The sequence below is a fragment of the Oncorhynchus mykiss genome, chromosome 9 (assembly GCF_057628025.1).
Source record: "Oncorhynchus mykiss isolate SJ-2025 chromosome 9, ASM5762802v1, whole genome shotgun sequence".
Lineage (NCBI taxonomy): Eukaryota > Metazoa > Chordata > Actinopteri > Salmoniformes > Salmonidae > Oncorhynchus > Oncorhynchus mykiss.
This window is the reverse complement of record NC_143030.1, coordinates 48,187,502-48,210,792: the sequence shown is the minus strand read 5'-3', so window position 1 is coordinate 48,210,792 and position 23,291 is coordinate 48,187,502. Positions and strand designations below refer to the sequence as shown.

Here is a 23,291-nt window from a genome sequence, read left to right as displayed (position 1 = left end):
TGTGGGACCTTTTTTATATAGACAGGTGTGTGTGTGCCTTTCCAAATCATGTCCAATCAATTGAATTTACCACAGGTGGACTCAGTTGTGGAAACATCTCAAAGATGATCAATGGAAACTGGATGTACATTAGCTCCATTTTAAGTCTCATAGTAAAGGGTCTGAACTTATGTAAATGTATTTCTGTTAATAAAGTGGCAAAAAAAATCAATCTGTTTTTGCGTTGTCATTATGGGATATTGTGTGTAGATTGAGCTTTTATTTAATCAACTCAGCAAAAAAAGAAACTGGGATTTTTACAAATTATCTTTGAAAGGCAAACTTCAGATCTTCATTGTAAAGGGTTTAAACACTGTTCTCCATGCTTGTTCAATGAACCATAAACAATTAATGAACATGCACCTAAGGAATGGTCGTTAAGACACTAATGACTTACAGACGGTAGGCAATTAGGTCACAGTTATGAAAACTTAGGACACTAAAGAGGCCTTTCTGCTGACTCTGAAAATCACAAAAAAAGATGCCCAGGCTGCAAGGAGGCATGAGGACTGCAGATGTGGCCAGGGCAATAAATTGCAATGTCTGTACTGTGAGACGCCTAAGACAGCACTACAAGATTGCCAACTGATCGTCCTCGCAGTGGCAGACCACGTGTAACAGATGCACAGGATCGGTACGTCCGAACATCACACCTGCGGGACAGATACAGAATGGTAACAACTGTCCGATTTACACCAGGAACGCACAATCCCTCCATCAGTGCTCAGACTGTCCGCAATAGGCTGGACTGAGGGCTTGTAGGCCTGTTCTAAGGCAGGTCCTCACCGGCAACAACGTTGCCAATGGGCTCAAGCCCGCCGTCGCTGTACCAGGCAGGACTGGCAAAAAGTGCTCTCCACTGACGAGTTGCGGTTTTGCCTCACCAGAGGTGATGGTCGGATTCACGCTTATTGTCGACGGAATGAGCTTTACACCGAGGCCTGTACTCTGGAGCGGGATCGATGTAGAGGGTCCGTCATGGTCCGGACGTTTAAAAAAAAAATATATATATATATATTAATTAACCTTTTTTATTTAACTAGGCGAGTCAGTTAAGAACTAATTATTTTCAATAACGGCCTAGGAACAGCCTTGTTCAGGGGCAGAATGACAGATTTTTACCTTGTCACATCGGGGATTCGATTTAGCAACCTTTCGGTTACTAGTCCAATTCTCTAACCACTAGGCTACTTGCCGCCCCAGACCATGTGTGTCACAGCGTCATCGAACTGCGCTTATTGCAGGCAGTCTCAACGCTGTGCGTTACAGGGAAGACATCCTCCCCCCCCCCCCCCTCCCCCAGAAATGTCCAGGAACTTGCAGGTGCCTTGTTACCCCACTCTTCCACCATCTCACAGCAATAACTGGCAAATATGGCGCAGTCCATGAGATGCACTGCAGTACTTAATGCAGCTGGTGGCCACACCAGATACTGTTACTTTTGATTTTGACCCCTCCCCCTATGTTCAGGGACACATTATTCCATTTGTTAGTCACATCTGTGGAACTTGTTCAGTTTGTCTCAGTTGTTGAGTCTTGTTATGGTCATAAATATTTACACAGTAAGTTTGCTGAAAATTAAAACAGTTGACAGTGAGGACATTACTTTTATTTGCTGAGTTTACATTTCAGAATAAGGCTGTAATGTAACAGTGGAAAAAGTCTAGGTCTGAATTCGAATTTGCTGTGTGTTGGATTACTGAGCATTGTGCAACCAAAATAGATCTGTAAATAAAATAACTTTTGTTACATGTGTTCTCATCCCATCAGTTGGTGAATAGCTGCAACAACGGAGCAAGGCGAATGGAGAGGACGGAACAGATGTACACCATTCAGAAACAGATGGAGTTTGGCAAGATCAAGGTACAGCCAAGCAGACCTTCACTCACAGCACTACATTTCAAGATCATTTTTTGTTTCGTGTCAGCTTTTTTTACTAATCTATTTATACTTTGATCCATTTTATTTTAAATGTTTTATGACCGAGTGTACTTTTTAATAAAAAAAGAATCCTGAATCTGTCCTCAGCCTTTCCCACTGGTGTCGTCATCACGGTGGCTGCAGAAGCGCGGGGAGCTCGCCGTCTGCACTGAGGAGCTCAGTATCTTCTGGAAGGCCTTCAGCCACAGGAGCTACTACCTGTTCCTCTTCAACGACGTGCTCATCGTCACCAAAAAGAAGAGGTGAGAGAGCGAGCCTCAGCCTCTGGTATTGTCATTCTTTATGGGCTGAGATCAAACTGCACTCAACTTTTTAATGTCAGCGCAATGTGGTTCGATTTTAATTCTGGCCTCCGTCCATAACACATTTGTCCCAAGGCGTATTCTAGCAACATGGTTACAGACAAATTACATTTTGATGTAGCAGAATAAGCTCTTATGCTTGTTTCGCACTCACATCCAACTCATTCATTTGAAGAGGAGTCATTAATCTGCTGTCCTTCAATTTAAGCCAGTGGAGACTGAGGTAATGATCTCTGGGGGGGTTGAGTAGGGCCAGCTGCGACCTGTCATGGAAGGTAGGAGAGTATGGACGGAGGGAAAATGTTGCTGAGCATTCCTGGGATTCCTAGAACCCCAATACACCATGTCTGTTCAGCAGACTCCAGTCAGTGTGTGTGTTCATGTGCCTGAGTTAGGAGGCTATGTCAATGGTGAGAGGAAGTGATATGCCAGTGTGCTGGTGTCATGTTCAAAACTGTAAGATGGCCTCAAGACACAATCTTCTTCAGGTCACAATGACTGTCTAGAGAAGCCTGGTCCCAGATCTGTTTGTGCTTTTGCCTACTTTGTAGTCATGCCAACTGTTGGATCTTACAGCAAGACAATAACCCCAAGCACAAATCAAAATCCACAAATTGTTAATTGACCACAAAATCAAAATGTTGTAATGGCAATCTGTCTCTGGACTTGTACCCCAATTGAAAACCTAAGGTTTTAATTGAAGAGGGCAGTTCCATAAGAGCAGAGGAAGGATGTCAAGGATCTGGAAAGATTCTGTATGGCGGAATGTTATAATTTCAACAATGTCTTCTCTAATCTCTCAACCTTTTAGCAAAAGTCTGTTTTTATCCTCGTGAGGGGAGGGTGCTAGAGTATTGAAAAGGGGTGTCAATTTTTAACCCCCCCCCCCCCCCCTTTTTTTTGACTTATGAAATTGTATTAGTATAAGAAAATAAATTGCATACAATATAGCTCAGTATTTGTTTTTTTTGCCCATCTTTATCAAGGGTGTCAATAATTATAGACCTGACTGTATACAGTACCAGTCAAAAGTTTGGACACCGTTTTGTAGAATAATAGTGAAGACAAACTATGAAATAACACATGGACTCATGTCGTAACCAAAAAATTGTGGCTACTCAAATGTTATATTTGAGTAGCCACCCTTTCCCTTGATGCACACTGTTGGCCTTCTCTCAACCAGCTTCATTAGGTAGTCCTTAATGAATTTGAGCCAATCAGTTGTAGGGTTGGAAATACAGAAGATGGCCCTATTTGGTAAAAGACCAAGTCCATATTATGGCAAGAACAGCGCAAATAAGCAAAGGGAAACGACAGTCCATTACTTTAAGACATGAAGATCAGTCAATATTTCAAAACTTTGAAAGTTTCTTCAAGTGCAGTCGCAAAAACAATCAAGCACTATGATGAAACTGGCTCTCATGAGGCCAGCCACAAGAAATGAGGACCCAGTGTTACCTCTGCTGCAGAGGATGTTCATTAGTTAACTGCACCTCAGATTGCAGCCCAAATAAATGCTTCAGAGTTCAAGTAACAGACACATCTCAACATCAACTGTTGATACACAGCCTTCATGGTGGAATTGCTGCAAAGAAACCAGTACTAAAGGACACCAATAAGAAGAGACTTGCTTGGGCCAAGAAACACAAGCAATGGACATTAGACCGACGGAAATCTGTGCTTTGGTTTTGAGTCCTAATTTGAGATTTTTGGTTCCAACCGTCGTGTCTTTGTGAGACGCAGAGTAGGTGAACAGATGTGATGGTGTCGGGGTGCTTTGCTGGTGACACTCAGTGATTTATTTAGAATTCAAGGCACACTCAACCAGCATGGCTACCACATCATTCTGCAGCGATACGCCATCCCATCTGATTTGGGCTTAGGGGGACTATCATTGGTTTTTCAAACAGGACAATGACCCAAAACACCTCCAGGCTGTGTAAGGTTTATTTGACCAAGGAGAGTGATGGAGTGCTGCGACCTGGCCTCCACAATCACCTGACCTCAACCCAATTGGGATGAGTTTGACCACAGAGTGAAGGAAAAGCAGCCAACAAGTGCTCAGCATCTGTGGGAATTCCTTCAAGAATGTTGGAAAAGCATTCCAGGTGACTACCTCATGAAGCTGGTTGAGAGAATGCCAATAGGGTGGAGACTTTGAAGAATCAAAAAAAAATATATATACATTTTGATTTACCACTTTTTTGACCACATGATTCCATGTGTTATTTCAGAGTTTTGTCTCAGCCTGTTAGTCTACAATGCAGAAAATTGTTAAAAATAATGAACCCCTTGAATGAGTTGGTGTCCAACTTTTGACTGGTGCTGTATGTGGTGATATTATACATGTACAGGATATGTTTCAAACGTGAACATGTAATTCGTGTGTGTCCAGTGAAGAGAGCTATGTGGTGATGGACTATGCCACGCTGGTGAATGTGGAGGTGGAATCGGCGGAGGAGCTGGAGGGACGGACATCACCACCTGCCAAGGGAGGCTCTGCCCACCTGTCTCTGCGACTGCTGATGTCAAGGAACAGCGAGGGGAGACCGGAGGAGATTGCTCTGGTCGCTGAGTCCAGGTATCACTAGCTCTGACTCTCATTCAGTCCAATACGTGTCAACAACTTTACAATTTACAGGCATGTATGAGTCATTTAAAAAAAAGCCTTAAGGCTTATGTTATCAGAATTGTATTTAGTCAGGATCATCATAAGGCGGTTGCTCATAAGTCTTAAAGCATATACAGTGCATTCGGAAAGTACTCGGACACCTTTTTCCACATTTTGTTACATTACAGCCTTATTCTAAAATTGATGAGGAAATTATTTATTAAATCCATCTACACACACACACACACACACACTACCCCATAATGACAAAGCAAAAACAGTTTTTTAGGAAAGGGGGGTACCTAGTCAGTTGTCCAACTGAAATGGTTCTTCTGCATTTAACCCAACCCCCCTCTGAATCAGAGGTGCGGGGGGCTTTCTTAGAAACGTTTGCAAATGTATTCCAACAAAACAAACACCTTATTTACATAAGTATTCAGACCCTTTGCTATGAGACTTGCAATTGAGCTCCGGTGCATCCTGTTTCCATTGATCATCCTTGATGTTTCTACAACTTGATTGGAGTCCACCTGTTGTAAATGGAACTGACTGGACATGATTTGGAAAGGCACACACACTCTACATAAAGTCCAACAGATGACAGTGCATGTCAGAGCAAAAATCAAGTCATGAGGTTGAAGGAATTGTCTGTTGGGCTCAGTGACAGGATTGTGTCAAGGCACAGATCTGGAGAAGGGTACCAAAAAATGTATGCAGCATTGAAGGTCCCCAAGAACACAATGGCCTTTTTGGAGTTTGGAACCACCAAGACTCTTCATAGAGCTGGCCGCCCAGCCAAACTGAGCAATTGGGGGAGAAGGGCATTGGACAGGGAGGTGGCCAAGAACCTGATGGTCACTCTGACCGAGCTCCCGAGTTCCTCTGTGGAGTTGGGAGAACCTTCCAGGAGACCACCCATCTCTGCAGCATTCCACCAATCTGACTTTTATGGTAGTGGCCAGACAGAAGCCACTCTTCAGTAAAAAGCACATGACAGCCCGCTTGAAGTTTGCCAAAAGGCATCTTAAGGACTCTGACCATGAGAAACAAGATTCTCTGTTCTGATGAAACCAAGATTGAACTCTTTGGCCTGAATACCAAGCGTCACATCTGGAAACCTGGCACCATCCCTACAGTGAAGCATGGTGGCAGCATGCTGTGGGGATGTTTTTCAGCAGCAGGGACTGGGAGACTAGTCAGGATTGAGGGATAGCTTAACGGAGCAAAAGTACAGAAGGATCCTTGATGACAACTTGCTCCGGACCGCTGACTGGGGTGAAGGTTCACCTTCCAACATGACAATGACCCTAAGCACATAGCCAAGACAATACAGGAGAGGCTTGGGGACAAGTCTCTGAATGTCCTTGAGTGGCCCAGCCAGAGCACGGACTTGAAACCGATCGAACATCTCTGGAGAGACCTGAAAATAGCTGTGCAGCGATGCTCCCCATCCAGCTATGTAGACTTGAATTTCATCACTTCCCGTTGTGCGCGGAAGAGCTCTGTTTTGTTTGTTTAAAAGTATATTGGAAAGTTATTGGTAGCTACCTAGCTTCTATTGGTTCCCTTGATGCAGTTGGCATCAGTTTTCCAGTGATCCTGCTGACTAAGGACAGGTCTGAGGAGCTATTTGGCGTCGCTGCTAGCTAGCTGGACGTCAAGCTAGTGTGGTGGTCTTGAACATAGCCCACGACGCGGTTAGCCATTGTGGCTGGGACCACAGATTGTCCCGATTTTTAATTTTTTTTTTAATATATATATATTTTTTGTGACTAGATCCCTGATGTTTTCAATTTTCCCTGTGACCTGCCCTGTCTGGAACTGCGAGGAGTAACAGCCTAACATACATTGCTAGCTACCATGACACAGACCAAAGCTGGCGGGAGTACCGTTGAGGACAGTGCCAGTGGTGTCTCTCTCACACGTGAAGGATCTTTTCAAATGAACAAAGATACCTATAAACAGTTGTTACAACAACAAGAAAATAGTTTCAAGTGTTTTGTTCAAATACTTGTGGATTCTACTAATAAAAGAATGGACGACCTGACCAGAGGTCCAGGACCTGAAGAGCAGTTTGCAGTTCTCCCAAGGTCAGCACCACGAGTTGAAATAGGAGAGCGGCAAGATGACAGCAATCTGTAAGTCATTTTAGAGAGGACAAGATAATATAAATCGGTTATGTATATCAAATTATATATATACATGAACTTAATTTCCTTTAAAGACTCAGACATTAGTTTAGAATCTAAATCTCGAGGGACAATCAAGGCGAAACAGCATGGTTGTGGACGGAATTGCAGAATCTTCATATGAGACCTGGATGGAGTCTGAGGACAAAGTGAGGGAAATGATCTCTGAGAAATTGAAGATGGACCACAGGAAGATTGAGGTGGGGCGTGCCCACAGGACTAGAAAACCCACCACCTTTCCAGGTGATAGACCCAGGGCCATAGTGGTCAAATTCCTGAGGTTCAAGAACAAGGTAGCTGTTCTGGAAAGAGCCTTAACCTTATTTCTAACATCAGAACATTCACATTAGCCATTTCTGAGACTCACTTAGATAATTAATTTGATACATCAGTAGCAATACAAGGATATAATATTTATAGAAGAGACAGAAATGCTTATGGGGGAGGAGTTGCTGTATATTTTCAGAGCCATATCCCTGTAATGCTTAGAAGATGTTATGTTTATTGAAGTGTTGTGGTTGCAGGTTCACTTGGCACATCTAAACCCTTTTTTCTTTTGGGGTGTTGCTATAGGCCACCAAGTGCCAACAGTCAGAATCGAAATAATGTGTCAAATGCTTGATAGTGTATGTGATGTAAACAGAGGTCTACTTTCTTGGACCTGAATAGTGACTGGTTTTCATCAAGCTGTCTGCTCAAGAGGAAGCTTCTTACTGTAACCAGTGCCTGTAATCTGGCTCAGGTAATTAATCAACCTACCAGGGTGTTTACAAACAATACAGGAACAAGATCATCCACATGTATCGATCACATCTTTCCTAATACTGTAGAACTTTGTTCTAAATCTATATCCGTACCCATTGGATGTGGTGATCACAATATAGTGACTATATCCAGGAAAGCCAAAGTTCCAACAGCTGGGCTTAAAATAGTATATAAAAGATCATACAAAATATTTTACTGTGACTCTTATGTGGATATTAAAAATATTTGTGGGTCTGATGTGATTGAGGGGCATCCAGACACTGCACATCCAGACACTGAATTTATGAAATTGCTTCTTCCAATTATTGATTGTTAGAACTGTTAATGCATTGAGGAATTGAAAAACTAAAGTTAACATCTGACTGGCTTACTTACTGCAAATTGAGGTTGACTTAACTCAACAAAAAGAAAATAACTGCATTATGAAGCCAAGATCAATGATATAAAGAATGATGGAAAAAAACTTTTACTTGAAATTATGGGCAGAAAGACAATTCAACTCCATATTTCGTCGATGGCTTATTCATCACACAACCATTTGTTGCCAATTATTTTAATGATTATTTCCTTGGCAAACTTGGGCAGGAAATGCCCACGACAAACGGTGAGCAATTATATTCATGCATAAAAAATTGTACAAAATAATGAAAGAAAAGTAGTGCAAGTTTGAATTTTGTAAAGTTAGTATAGGAGAGGTGGAAAAATCATTGACAACTTAGGCTTGGCTATAGTCGGCCACCATCCTCCGTAGCGTTCTGTCATATTTTGAATCGGAGCCTAGAGGAAAGTCTTTGTCCTCAGGCCTGGAGGGAAGCCAAAGTAATTCCGCTACCCAAGAGTGGTAAAGCGCCTTTACTGGTTCTAACAGCAGACCTATAAGCTTGCCGCCAGCTCTTAGCAAACTGTTGGAAAAATGTTTGACCAATACAATTATTTCTCTGTAAACAAATTAAGACTTTCAGCATGCTTATAGAGAAGGGCACTCGGCATGTACTGCACTGACACAAATGACTGATGATTGGTTGAAAGAAATTGATATTATTGACCATAACCTGTTGTTGAGAACTCAAGTACTATGGGTTTTCAACCTCCGGAATATAGTTGATTCAGAGCTATCTATCAAAAAGAACTCAAAGGGTTTTCTTTAATGGAAGTGTCTAACGTCAAACATGTAAAGTGTGGTGTACTGCAGGGCAGCTCTCTAGGCCCTCGTTTCTATTTTTTACCAATGACCTGCCACTGGCACATGTCCATGTATGCTGATAATTCAACCATATACGTATCAGCAACCACAGCTAATGAAGTCACTGAAACCCTTAACAAATAGTTGCAGTCTGTTTTGGAATGGGTGGCCAGTAATAAACTAGTCCTGAACACCTCTAAAACTAAGAGCATTGTATTTGATACAAATAATTCCATAAGTGCTAGACCTCAGCTGAATCTGGTAATGAATGGTGTGGCGATTGAACAAGTTGGAGACTAAATTACTTGGCATTGCCTTAGATTGTAAACCGTCATGGTCAAAACATATAGATTCAATGGTTGGGAAGAAGCTCTTTTGTTTGACACCACACTTCAAAAGCAAGTTCTGCAGGCTCTAGTTTAGTCTTATATTGTGTGGTCCAGTGCTGTAAGGAAAGACCTAGTTAAGCTGCAGCTGGTCCAGAACAGTGGCACATTTTGCTCTTAATTGTAATCAGAGGGCTGATATAAATACTATGCATGCCAGTCTCTCTTGGCTAAGAGTTGAGGACTGATTGCATCACTACTTTTTATAAGAAACAATGTGTTAAATCCTAAATAGTTTGCATGGTCAACTTACACACATACACACCACCAGGGGTCTTTTCATAGTCTCCAGAACAAATTCAAGAAAATGTACAGTATTATATAGAGCCCTTATTGCATGGAACTTCCCATCTCGTATTGCTCAAATAAACAGCAAACCTGGTTTCAAAAAACTGATAAAGCAACACCTCGTGGCACAGCGCCTCTGCCCTATTTGACCTAGACAGTTTGTATGCATTGATATGTAGGTTACGTGTGCTATAATTACATTTTTAAAAATTATGTAGTTTTGTCCTTGCTGTTTTTGTCTAATGATAATCTGTATTATGTTTTGTGTGGACCCCAGGAAGAGTAGCTGCTACTTATGCAACAGCTAATGGGGATCCTAATAAAATACCAACCTGACGGAGCTTGAGGATCTGCAGAAAATAATGGGAGAAACTCCCCAAATACAGGTGTGCCAAGCTTGTAGCATTCAAGAAGACTCGAGGGTGTAATCGTCACCAAAGGTGCTTCAACGAAGTACTGAGTCAAGGTTCAGAATATTTATGTAAATGTGATATTTGTTGGTTTTTAATATATTTGCAAACATTTCTAAAAACCTGTCTGTAAGGGTGGAAGGGGTCTGAATTCTTTCCGAATGCACTGTAACTGCATTATACCACGTTTATAGGGATAGTTTTAGCTTAAAATTCATTAACTAGTAGTTCAGCAACATCATTTTTGGAAACAAAGTGAGGTTGCACCTTATTTGGATTGTCCATCTGTAGATGTTCTACAGATGGTCATTATCTGTTGATAAGCAACTGCTTGCTAGGGTTACGGTTAGGTTTCGAATGAGGGTTTAGAGTTAAGTTCAGGGTTAGGATAGTCTGTAAAGCATCTTTACCGAAAGTAAAACTGATTATCAATCTCCTCACCCACTTTCCCCATGCTTTGGAATGCACCACTGATTCAATCAGTTTCTACGAACAATGCCGTGTTCTTTTAATCATTTGAGTGTCTGATCTTTGTCTTAATTTCAAGGGTCGACCGCGCTCGTTGGGTAAGTGCTCTCCGGGAGCACAAGCAGAACAGGACCACTGCAGACGGTAGGATTATTAGATACAATTTACCTTGATTGATGCTGAATGGTGATGTCAGTGTTGGAGGAAACTACTCTGAAAATATAATTGACCAACTACTTCACACTGGAAGACGTTAAGCTACACTAAACCTGCCCTTAATAAAAATATAGTTCTAACTGACGTTACTTTTGGATCTAGTGATCTACTTTATGAAAAATCAAATGTAAATCTGAAATCCCTTGATTACAAATGGCAAGAGATTAATCTGGGGTCATATCTTATCAGAATGTGTAATTTGGCCTTTTCAACACAAACATGTTTCAAATTAGAATTAGGCAGGTCTGATGCCGAGACATGGGTGAAGGGCAATAATACCCCATTTTATTTTTGTCAAAAAAGTAGTGGTTATTTTGACCTCCTACATGGAAAACACTACCAATATTTGGAATTTAATGAAACTACCACCAAGCTACTGCAAAATGTAGTTCAACTAGTAATTTAACTACATGTAGCTCACTAGTCCACCACTGGATATTGGTCATCTTTTGGCTATTTACCGTAGATAACATAAGCAGTATATCGGTTTCCAACCGTTTCTGAACTGCAGCACAACTTGATGGAATAAACTTTCCTGAGGCACACCTGTTTTCCCTCATCAAATTACTTGCAACTTTTGGCTCAAATTGAAGAGCCTGATGGCATATAGAATCACATCTGAAATGATTGGCACCCTTGATAAAGATGAACAAAAAAGACCATGCTATAAAAATGATTGCACACTATATACAGTATAAGCTCCCAGTAATTTGTGTAAACCAACGTTTTGGGATCAGTGCCTTCTTTCTGCAGGGTAATATCATGAATGCTTGACTATTTACATTAAAATGGTTTTAGCACGTTCTCCCCAATTGGTAGTTGTCTTTTCCCATCGCTGAAACTTGTGTACGGACTTGGTGAAGGTCACGACCCTGAAACACGACCCTGCCAAGCCGCATTGCTTTGACACACTGCTCACTTAACCCGGAAGCTAGCTGCACCAATGTGTCAGAGGAAACACCGTATGACAAGTTAGTGTGCACGCGCTCTGCCCGCCACAAGGAGTCGCTAGAGCGTGATGGGTGAAGAACAGCCCGGCCGGCCAAACCCTCCCCGGACAACGCTGGTCCAATTGCACTTCGTCTCATGGGTCTCCCTGTCACGGCCAGCTGCACACAGCCTGGGATTGAACCTGGGTCTGTAGTGATGCGCCACTCGGTAGGTCCTATTTTTAAAGCCGACAGTTTACTCGCCATTAGTCAGGGGTGTGCGCCAGCTCATGGATTTCCACACAACTTTCAATTATTCAAATACTGAGCTACATTGTATTGGGAAGTGTTATTTTATACATACAATTAATAAATTCAAACATGGATGTAAATTATTGCAACCTGTTTTCAATACCCTCTTGCAAGGATAACATCACTTAGTACAATCTTTCCAGGGCCGTACTTCGGTCAGCCTGTGGCCATTGGCCTTTTCTTTGGGAGGCAAAGTATTTCTTAGTCATCTACCAAACTTAATTGTTCCCCTAGTGGTAAATTTGTTTGCAATTTTCGTACCCATTGCCTGTTTTTATTATGAAGGTCAACCATCACCATGGAAAACAGAAGGGATTTTACATGCATGGTATCCATTTCTATACCCCAGTGAAACAGGAAGCCACAATAGTTCCGTAAAGAATGTTAATGTAGATTAAATGTTTGCATTTATCTATACGAATCATTGTTAAACAATTTTGAGCATACAATAACGTGTTTCTCTTAGGTGCCAACAATTTCAGACGTGACTAACTACATGTATCTGCTTTCCTATACTTTCCACTGCAATGACATTGGTTAACTTATTAGTGGGCCTTTTTATGGGTGTTTCAGGCCTGCCGCAGTACGAGGCCACCAAAGCCTACATGCCCAAGGAGCCAGACGAGCTAGGCCTGCAGCAAGCAGAGGTAGTCATCCTCCTGCAGAAAGAAGAGGGTAAGTCGGGATAGAAACAAGTGGACCTGGTCAAAACAAGTAACCTAGTGCTAACACTTAAGGGGCAACCTGCATCAATTTTTGGACTTGTAAATTAGTATGTACCCATTGATTTAAAGAAATGCCTCCTGAACTCAGCTCAACTGTCGTACCCCAAATAAGCTTGTTTGAATCGAAAGTAAAGCTTCACCCATGTCAGTCCTTGCATCCATAGCTCTGGCTGAATGTGGTTACTTCTCAAACCCCATCCCTTAGCTTTTTAGTGAAACCATGAAGTGCGGTTTGCTGCTTTAAGGCAAATAATGCATTGACTTGTCATAAGTGTCTAAACTGAGTGTTAGATAATCATATTGCTACCGAAATATCTTCCTTCCTGTTGTAGACTGGTGCCATGGGGAGAGGATGAGGGATGGAGAGAGAGGCTGGTTTCCTGCCAGTTGTGCCACGGAAATCACCAACCGCATTGCCATGGAGAACAATGTACAGCGTATGAAGCGTCTGCGCAAGGAGACCAACGTTTAGCCAACCAACATCCCTGCCTCCATATCAGCAACAGACCTCACTTGCTTGGGCAGGAAGTAGCTGCCATGGTAGTGTTGTATGAATTTAATGTCAGTTATTCTGTAAATGTGTTTCTATTTTACATTCATTTGAAACATGCCATGGTGGTGGGACAGTGTCAGTAATTCCTTCCCCATCAATGTTAATTGTGATGCCTGCAAGTGCCAAATAAATATTAACTTGTATACATTCTTAACTACAGTATATACCCAACCAAGTCTTTGATTCATTGAAAGTGGTTGTCATGTATTTGACAGCGCAAACCATTGGTGCAAAACAAACAGTTGAGTCCACAGTTCTCCTTTGACTTTTTATTTGAGCTTGCGTTGTTAAAATTCATGTTTGAATACATAAAAAGTTATTTAAAAATGTCAACTGACCAGATATCAAATTACTTTTAAAAACCATTTGGTGTAAAAACTTAGGACCGATTTTTAGAAAAACATCTGCCGTTTCCCAAACTTTTTTTTTTAGCTGTCACAAAAATAATGGAACAAAACAGGTCTGCATAGATTCTGCAGGCAATCGGTGGTAATCTGGTCAAATTCATGGTGCAAGCTTAAGACGATCGTCAAGTCAAATCTGTTTCTTATTGCTCAGATCTTTGTTTCTTCTTGATGACAACTGTAGAGAAAAGAGGGATTGTTAAAGAAAATACATTACTGGTCATATCCCTTTACTGCACCAGTCAACTGAAATGAATGTGCAACAGGGGCAGAGGTTGACGCCAGCATCAGACATGGCACAATGGCAGGACTAATCAGGCAGCCAGTTTGCTTTATCAAATCCATGGCATTACCTCATTCTGCCCCTGCCTTGGGCGATGGAGCAGTGTCAATAGAAAGTGCAGACTGAGGCTGGCTTTAGAACGAGTGAACTGGCCCAATGGCCATCTGATGGACTTTTCCACTGAATCAGGGGTCAGACTGCCCGCAAGCAGATTTAATGCAGCCTGTGGTCCATTTATTTGATGCAACAAGAATGCATGTACTTACACTCAAACATCCCTAAATTGAAATGGATCTTTAAGGAATAAGGACCTGTTTCTCCAACCTATACTATCAATGCCAGTGTGCTTGTGGAAAAAAGTTGTACGTTTCACCATGAATAATCATGCAGTCCCAAATTGAAAGCTAATCCAGCATGCTTGCTGCATAGGATCTTAAAATTCCCCCAGAAATCCGGTATGCCAAGTAGCAATGTGTGTTGGGGACTCACCCGGACGATGGTAGAGATGGTATGCCGGCAGTTTCTACTCAGCCCCGCCCTGCTCGGCCGCGGGAGCGGGCGTTTTCTCTGTAGATGGTTCGCCGTCAGTCTTGGCCTCCTTGCCATCCTGGGGCTTGCCGCCAGTCTGTGGGCGTCTGCGGCGATAGTTGAAGTTTCGGCGGTAGCGGCGCTGGCGGGGCTCCTGGTTCTCACCATCACCATCCTGGTTCTCCTTGTTTTCCCCATCGCCGTCCCGCACCGGTCTGGGACGGGGTGGACCGCCACCCCTGCTGTAGGAGTCGAGGGACACACACTTAACATCTGCCTCAAGATGGCCCATAACTTCAGAACATGACAGCGAATCCCATTTTAGGGATGGGAATTTGAAATGTAACCACTAATTACATTTTTACCAGATGGAAACATTTCCTCAAGTGTGGTTACACGTTTCAAAGCAGAATTAGATTCCAATTGTTCCTCAACTGCAATGTATGATCTTTTGCTAAATAAGACTGAACTGAGACAAAGGTATGCGGACACTTGAAATTAGATTCAGTCATCTTTTTTTTTAAACATTGGCAATTGAAAAGCTCAGTAACATGGCACTGTCATAGCATGCAACCACCAAGTCAGCTGGTCAAATTTCTGCCCTGCCAGGGCTGCCCCGGGCAACTAAGTGCTGTCATTGTGAAGTGGAAATATCTACGACCAACATCTCAGCCAAAGTGGTAGGCCACAAGCTTATAGAACAGGACCAGAGTGCTGAAGTGTGTAAAAAATCTGTCCTTGGTTGAAACAAGTAAAGAATTGTCCACGGGCTAGCAGTGCAGCATGCATTTGACCTTAAAACAAGTGTTGGCGTTCCATCCTTTCTGATTAAGTTCAAATTAAATACCATGCCCACATACAGGTTCATCATTGAGGCATACTGGCAGAGCAAAAGGCCTCATTACATGGACCACAGGTGTGACAAAATAATGACACTCAAAATGGAAACAAATTTCTCAAATTAAACGGTTGTTGAGGGGCAAGTAAATGTGAACATGCTGAGATCAGAGGTGTTTATGCTCTCTCCATTAATTCTGTCAGAGAAGAGACATGAGAAAATCATCATTTCAACAGCATTGATATTTACAAAGATTGTTTGGTTCTGGAATAATTTAACATCATAGTCCAAAGATAGTTTGGCCAATTCACCAGGGTCATGCCTTTCATAATACTTATAACTATAGGAATCATCTTGGTAAACTCTGTAATAGGCCAGCTGCTCAAGTAAGTTCTGGGTCCATTCGTGTTGAGGTTATAACCCCTTCTTGCAGCCTTGTGTCAATAAACACAACATGCGAACCTTGGTCGGAAGCCTCTGTAGTAGTTCTGTCTCATTGGTTTGTTGCCCTGGTCTGGACCTCCCTGGTTCTCGTCACCTTCGCCACCCTAAAAACAAACAAGTTAGTCACAGTCATAAATCACTCAAGGCTCACGAAGTCCTGACTCAATCCAGATCCGGGTCTGAAACTTACTATTGTATAGAAAGAATGTGAAAAAACAGGAAAAGATATGCTCTGATTACAGTTGACTGACAAAGCTTAGCTACCATTAAATTAATTTGCCTCTGTGGGGAGACACTTCCCTGTTTTTCCAGTTTTGCACTTTTCCTGTTTTTCCAGTTTTGCCTTAGTGTCTGGATAGAAAGAATCACCAGCCACTATATTAGATGTTAGTCTCTGCGCGTGTGCGACCAACAGCAGGTGTAACGCTTTGGGGTTTTTGTGACGGATTGACAGACCTATTTTAGTCAACTTGTCTGTTGACCAATACGCTCACGGTTTAATTGTAGTCTGTTGTTGACCAGTTGTTTGGAGACAACTTTAGGTCCTGTCAGTATATAGACTATGTAGACTTATTTCGGTGAACATGTATTGGTCTGTTGACTAATACACTTGAGGTTTGGTTTTGTCCGGCCAAAACCAAGTGTAGCGCGCGTGTTCGATGAGAGTGTGTATGACATCACTGGAACGGGGCCGGACTGCTTCAGGAGTGCCTGTGACAGCGTACCTCAGTCATCTCTCCGCGAGGTGCGTTGGTGTACGGGGGCCGACGGCCGTAGCGTCTACGTACAAAGTATGGGGGGTAGCGCCGTCTCCCGGGGAAGGGGGGCCTGCGCTGCTGGGGCTGCATCTCTCCTTCTGGGGCACTCTCAGCACTCTCGCGGCTCTTGCGGGGTGGGCGCTCTCCTTCACCCTCGCCGTCACTCTGGTAGTTGTCCGGGTATTCGCCGTCACGGGCTGGGCCCCTCCTGCGGGGGTACCGCCTGTAGCGGTTCCGGTCAGCTGCATACTTGCTCCCCTGGACTGGGACACCCGCTGGGCCGGTCACATTGGCTGCCTCTGCTCCCTGGGAAGAGATTCAAACACACTGTTCGGCACACTACATAACTGAGGTACTTTTATTTAGAGTAAATTTGCATGCCTTAAAGGTGCACTAAGCGGAAATCGCGCAGCTATTTCCTGGTCGCCAAAAATATAGTTTGCGCCAAAACAAGCAAATATTGTGTAGAGAATGATTGTTCAGCCAAAACCAGTGAAATATATTTTCCATAAGCAGAACTATTTTATTTTCAGCTGGTGTAAGTAAAACTACACCTAACGGGAAGCACACAGAGCAGCTCTACCACTTAGACTTGCTTTCAAAGAGAATGACAGATCTATAACTCACATATTTCAAACTTTAAACATTCCCAAAATACATTAAGGCATATTAATGTATATGAGCCTGCAACTACCTTCTCCCCCTCAACCACATCAAACTCCACAGTTTCGCCATCTCCAACACTGCGAAGGTATTTCTTTGGGTTGTTTTTCTTTATGGCAGTCTAAAAGAAAAACATAACATTTAGTTATAAACTTTTGCCATTGGGACACCAACTGCACTCTGTATTTGACTCCTGGAAAGGGGTAATAAAGTTACACTATACATTACTCGACCCATGGAGAATTTTGGAGCTCGTTACCTGGTGGACAAAGACGTCTTCCTTTGTGTCATTCCTTGTGATAGAAGGGGGGAAGAGATTGGTTACATTTGGGCCAATAAAAACCACTGGATTAAAATATATGTATATTTTATAATTGAGGCTAACAGCTTAACAGAACCACCTGGCTTAATTGTGACAGACAACAAGAGCATGCCACGGACAGCCAAATCTGCTTCCCAGCTTTGTAAGCAAACCAAAGCCATAATAGGATTGAGAATGTTCTTACACACACTTCATATTTGCGGCTTTTGGACACGCCCAGGAGGGTGCAACATACCTGTTGATGAACCCGTATCCATTTCTGACGTTGAACCATTTGACTGTACCCAAAACCTTAGTTGCTGAAAAAGACAAAATGTAGCTGCGTTACCAACTATAATAAATAGCCCTGCAAAGATGTACCGTGCACATTAGCTGCTTTCGTTCTCATTCAAATATTACTCAAAGGGGGGAATGGGTCAAGAGCACTTCATGTGGGCAATCAAATGGCAAGACTGATAATGAAAACTACAGACAGCAACCAGGATAGGAAAATATACTGGGGAAGCAAGTTATAATTAACTGTTGAGCTTTTTATAGATTCCGCCGCTAAACCCTTGGTGTTTGTCTGCCAGCTGCTATGGCATGGTCCGACGCATATTATTAGCTTGCAATAATGACCGTCCTACGTGACGAGGGTCTTATGAGGCCAGAGCTTACCAGTACTAACCTAGACGTTCAATGTGTTCTACGCCATGTACACAACTGATCAGAGTGTGTCTGGTATAATGTTTGGCCTGGGCGGATAATCATCTACTGCCCGGAACTAGAGATGCAAAACCATTACCCCCGTTTCAATGCGCACAAGGAAGTGCTCGAATCTTTACACGTGGTGTCGCGCCCTAAGATGCTAGCTAGCGATTTAGCAAGCAAGCTTAGCTAACTACATGGCTACTGTAGCTAACTTAGCTAGCAGATTGCCTTTGGTCTCAACCATGTGGTTGGATACGGGCCAGGATGCTTAAACCTGTTATTCAACAACTCAAATAAATACCCACATGGGCACCGAGTGAGTATTTCTTACGCGGGTGATGGGTAAGGTTTTAGGCGCGATAACACTGAAATTGTCAGCCAAAGCTGAACAAAAGAAATGATTAGAATCCCGAACATCGAGGCGGACATTTTGGTCGCCACTATCCACTCGACATAATGGGAAGCTAGTTGGTTGGCTAGCTACTCCATCTGCAACTTAACTAAGTTATTAACATAAAATACTCATTTTGGGGGAGGGGAAACATAACATTAGCTAGTTATCGAAATTTAGCAATATAACGTTAGTAGCTAGCTACCTTAGCACGATGGCTATCAAGAAAGCCAACCACCTAGCTAGTATGTGCACCTTCGCAAACAAAGGGATATCATACGCTTGCAATCGTGGCTCTGTGGTGCAGTCGTTGGCCTCAAATTCATTGTTCCAGCTCCCTAGTAAAGGGCTACAATTACTTTAGAAATGGAAACTGCGTAAAATACACGTTGTCTAGTACCTATCCTGGGCACGGGATCTGTGTTATTTAATGTGCAACCAGTATGCTTTTTGAGGGTCCGGTAATCGGTCACGAACAAGGCCAATATAAACGCTTTCACGCCATTTAGCAGAAAGGCTATCTGCGGTTGGCTAAATCACTATTAGGACAGATGCCTGAGACAGCGGATATGGAGGAAAGGCTAACTTCCAGTATTCATTACCTCGGAACTTGACTCACAGATATATGGTCAGCCTACTGACTAGTTATAGTATATAAGTACCATAGTTAGTCAATTCTGACAATTTGTGTAACGTCAGCTAGGTAACTTATGAAGTAAAAAAACGTTACACCAACTGACATTTTGAATTGGCACTTTAGTTAACATACATCTGATGAGAACATAACGTTCGTTTTAGTTAACGATTTCAAGCTAGCCACCTTAGTTAAGTTAGTTAACTACATTTATTTAGACATAACTAGTTTGCTTCATGTTGAAATCAACGTTATCGTGCCAATAAAATCTAATTTGGCATTCAATAATGTTCCACTTGGCTAACGCTATGTAGCTTAACGTTACCGATGACCTTCTTATCCCCCGCGGAAGCTGTAGCTGGCGGGCTGGGTGGGCTCTCCGAATCCACAGCAGGCTCCGGCGGTTGTTGTGTCTCGGCCTCGCTGCTCATGGTTTCTGGTTGGTAATGCCGGCGGTGGCTCTCTAGTGTATTTCCCGGTGCTAGATGGTAACCTGGGCCGGCGGTGGTGGGGGCTGCTGCCTTCGGGCTCTCAACTTTCCTCTCTCCCGTTGCCGATCGAACTGGGAGGAACGAAAAACTATGCAGTGGACTATCCCCAGCCATAGTCCCGCCCACTCTAATATAATTGGTCAATTATTTCCTCTCGATAAACGTAACAATGGGCGGATTCGATTATACTGAACCGCAGGGCACCGGTCTATGGCTCGTGACGTGAACGGGAAAGTAACGTACATACCTTTGAATTTGCCAACGACTTTTAATTGGAAAGTCACATCAAGCGTTATCATTAAAAGCAATCACTTTGGAAAAAAACACAGTCCTACTCATTACTCCACGTGCTTAATTATGCTACTTTTGTTTTGAGCAGACTTCGCTGTGGGTTTTGAGTAGGTCACCTGGCTCACGCCCGGGAGTCAGCCGATTCCAAAACGAATGCTATCAAATTTCACCAGGAGCAAAAAACGTCTACCGGGCGCTCGGGACAGATTCATAGAATCCCCTCATTGGTTGCCAGTTTTTCAGAAATATGGCTGCCCTGAAAATTAATTGGTACAAGAGAAATTATGTCGAAAACCAACACCGCCTACAAGACAGAGCCAGACCTATGAGCTAGAGCCAGACAGACGACCAAGACAGGGAATTCGATTAATCTGGCCCGGTAAAGCGAGTTTTGCACCGGGTGAAAGTTGATTGCATACGTTTTGGAACCGGGCTGACTCAATGGTACAAAAAAAAAACAGTTGCCCTGTTCAAAGCCCACGGCGAAATCGGCTCAAAAGCAAAGTGACGTGGGAGCATGTGGAGTAATGAGTAGGATTCTGTGTTTTCACATGCAAAAGAGATTACTTTATAAAAACACTATCTGCCTTCCCAATGAAAACTAGTTTGAAACATATTTTATGGAAGAAAGATGTTTCTGGAAGCTGCACCTTGATGACAACATGGCTGAGATTACTGTTCGATTTGAGAAGGCGTTCTTCCCTCACCACTTTTGTGCGTTCACGTCCCAGGCCATATACCGGTGGCCCGCAACTGAGCATAATCGATTCCACCCATTGTAGCTAAACAATTTTGTAAAGATACAAGTCATCTATTAGAAAATCAAGTGTGGCGGATGTGAAATGGCTAGCTAGTCAGCGGTGGTGCCCACTAATTGTGTTTCAGTCGGTGACGTCACTCGCTCTGAGACCTAAAAGTAGTTGTTCCCCTTGCTCTGCAAGGGCCGTGGCTTTTGTGGAGCGATGGGTAAACGATGCTTTGTGAGTGACTGATGTGTGCAGAGGGTCCCAGGAAAGAAATTCCACAAATTAACTTTTAATAAAAGGTACACCTGTTAATTGAAATGCATTCCAGGTGACTACCTTGAAGCTGGTTGTGAGAATGGCAAGAATGTGCAAAGCTGTCAAAAGGCAAAGGGTGGCTACTTTGAAGAAACTCAAATATAAAATATATTTTGATTTGTTTAACACGTTATTGGTTACATCATGATTCCATGTGTGTTATTTCATAGTTTGATGTCTTTTCTATTATTATACAATGTAGATAATAGTAAAAATAAAGAAAAATCCTGGAATGAGTAGGTGTGGCCAAACTTTTGACCGCTACTGTAGGCCTGTATAAAATGTTGCTCCTCATCATTTTAAACTAACAACGACTTGAAGGGTTTATAGAGCATTCATAAAGTCTTCATAAGCACTACATACATATTTCACAAATCACAAAGGCCTAAGCAAAGTCATATGAGGGATTTAAAAGGTCCTTCCGGTGATTTGCCAAATATGACAGTGGCACAAGCCTTTTGTCACCCTTTTATAACTATAAACAATTGCTTATGAATGTTTTCTGAAGCATCTATATAGACCTGATGAACGGTGAAGGTTTCATTATGCCTTAGTCATTTTAAGTGGGATCAATCATTATTATACATGAATGAATGAAAATAACAAATGAATAATAATGAAATAATGAATAATTCATATTTTTCATTTTTATTCTCTGTGAATCATATATTACATGAGCTTGTTGGAGTCAGTATCAGTCTTTAAACTCTTGAAAGGGCTGCTCTGATTTTAACTGTACCCTTCACGTTGTTATTTCACAATTACCAGTCTCCACTAGCTATGTACCACTCTGCCTGGTAGCTACCTAGCCTATCCTTTAGTTGTTATAAAAGTTGGACATGTTTCAGTTTGGTTATCATGGCCGGAGTGGCGCCAAAATCCCCACTGGAATGGCTGTGGGTTGGGAAAAGAGAATAGGAACGAGGTAGGTTCCAGGGTGCTCTCATGAATGTCAAGTGTCCTGTTGTGTCCCAGCATCATTTAAAAAAAAGAGTGCCATTAAACAATGCAGGCTATTAGTCAGTTGCTGTAACCGTATAGTAATGTCTATAGTTGCTGACATCAAAAGTAAAGAGCAGATTATTCTAGGAGCTATTAATAGAGCGCTCAAAGGCAATTTCTAAGTATTTTCCAGATTTTTCTGGAATTCCGTACACATATTACTGTCAAGTGGGGAAGCGGCTTTTAGCTTTTACAACCCACAACAGGAATGCTGTACCACGTCATCTAAAAAGGAAGGAGGCAAAAAAGAGTAACCATTTTTTTTTTTACAAGGTTAAAATTCAACCTCTTTAGTTTGGTTTGTAATTAGGTCTTGCTAACTTTTGTCTTCCTTTTTAACATCTTATTCCTATGGGTTTGTATTAATTTGTATTATTCTATGCTGCTTTTACCATTTATTATGTTTCATTGTTTTTATATGCATTCTTTATTATGAAAAAAAAGCTGGTCACTATGAAATTGCGCTTTACAAATAAAGGATATTATTCAATAGCCATAGTTCTAGGCACATCTCTATCATATTACAGCTTTTGTGTATCATTTTTGGCTGATATGTATACAGTCGGAAGTTTACATACACTTAGGTTGGAGTCATTAAAACTCGTTTTTCAACCACTCCACAAATTTCTTGTTAACAAACTCGTTTTGGTAAGTCGGTTAGGACATCTACTTTGTGCATGACAAATCATTTTTCCAACAATTGTTTACAGACAGATTATTTCACTTATCATTCACTGTATCACAATTACAGCGGGTCAGAAGTTTACATACACTGCCTTTAAACAGCTTGGAAAATTCCAGAAAATGATGTCATGGCTTTAGAAGCTTCTGATAGGCTATTTGACATAATTTGAGTCAATTGGAGGTGTGCCTGTGGATGTATTTCAAGGCCTACCTTCAAACTCAGTGCCTCTTTGCTTGACATCATGGGAAATTAAAATAAATCAGCCAAGTCCTCAGAAAATTGTAGACCTCCACAAGTCTGGTTCATCCTTGGGAGCAATTTCCAAACGCCTGAAGGTACCATGTTCATCTGTACAAACAATAGTACGCAAGTATAAACACCATGGGACCACGCAGCCGTCATACCGCTTAGGAAGGAGACGCGTTCTTTCTCCTAGAGATAAACGTACTTTGGTGCGAAGAGTGCAAATCAATCCCAGAACAACAGTAA

General features: G+C 42.2%; 2 protein-coding genes across 4 annotated transcripts in view; one reads left to right on the top strand and one right to left on the bottom strand.

The window, feature by feature from the left end:
• The window catches only part of arhgef16 (Rho guanine nucleotide exchange factor 16), a 34,900-nt gene extending 21,429 nt beyond the window's left edge, over positions 1-13,471 (top strand). For both annotated transcript variants that reach the window (XM_021615816.3, XM_090184370.1), the window contains 6 exons: positions 1,810-1,902; positions 2,068-2,222; positions 4,678-4,863; positions 10,662-10,726; positions 12,613-12,714; positions 13,097-13,471. In XM_021615816.3, the coding sequence (XP_021471491.3) occupies positions 1,810-1,902; positions 2,068-2,222; positions 4,678-4,863; positions 10,662-10,726; positions 12,613-12,714; positions 13,097-13,236 (741 nt within the window). In that variant the 3' untranslated portion in view covers positions 13,237-13,471. The remainder of the gene's footprint in view (positions 1-1,809; positions 1,903-2,067; positions 2,223-4,677; positions 4,864-10,661; positions 10,727-12,612; positions 12,715-13,096) is intronic.
• Positions 13,472-13,569: 98 nt separating this feature from the next.
• ybx1 (Y box binding protein 1) lies at positions 13,570-20,409 on the bottom strand. 2 transcript variants are annotated; one of them, XM_021615818.2, is made up of 8 exons: positions 19,598-20,409; positions 17,793-17,856; positions 17,495-17,528; positions 17,267-17,356; positions 16,603-16,878; positions 15,833-15,918; positions 14,494-14,774; positions 13,570-13,899 (listed from the first exon to the last, which is right to left on the bottom strand). In XM_021615818.2, the coding sequence occupies exons 1-7, from the start codon at positions 19,875-19,877 to the stop codon at positions 14,528-14,530; spliced, it is 1,077 nt and encodes a 358-aa protein (XP_021471493.1). In that variant the 5' UTR covers positions 19,878-20,409; the 3' UTR covers positions 13,570-13,899; positions 14,494-14,527. The 2 variants fall into 2 exon arrangements, with proteins under 2 accessions (XP_021471493.1, XP_021471492.1); XM_021615817.2 differs by having other exon boundaries at positions 16,540-16,878; positions 19,598-20,212.
• Positions 20,410-23,291: the final 2,882 nt, after the last annotated feature.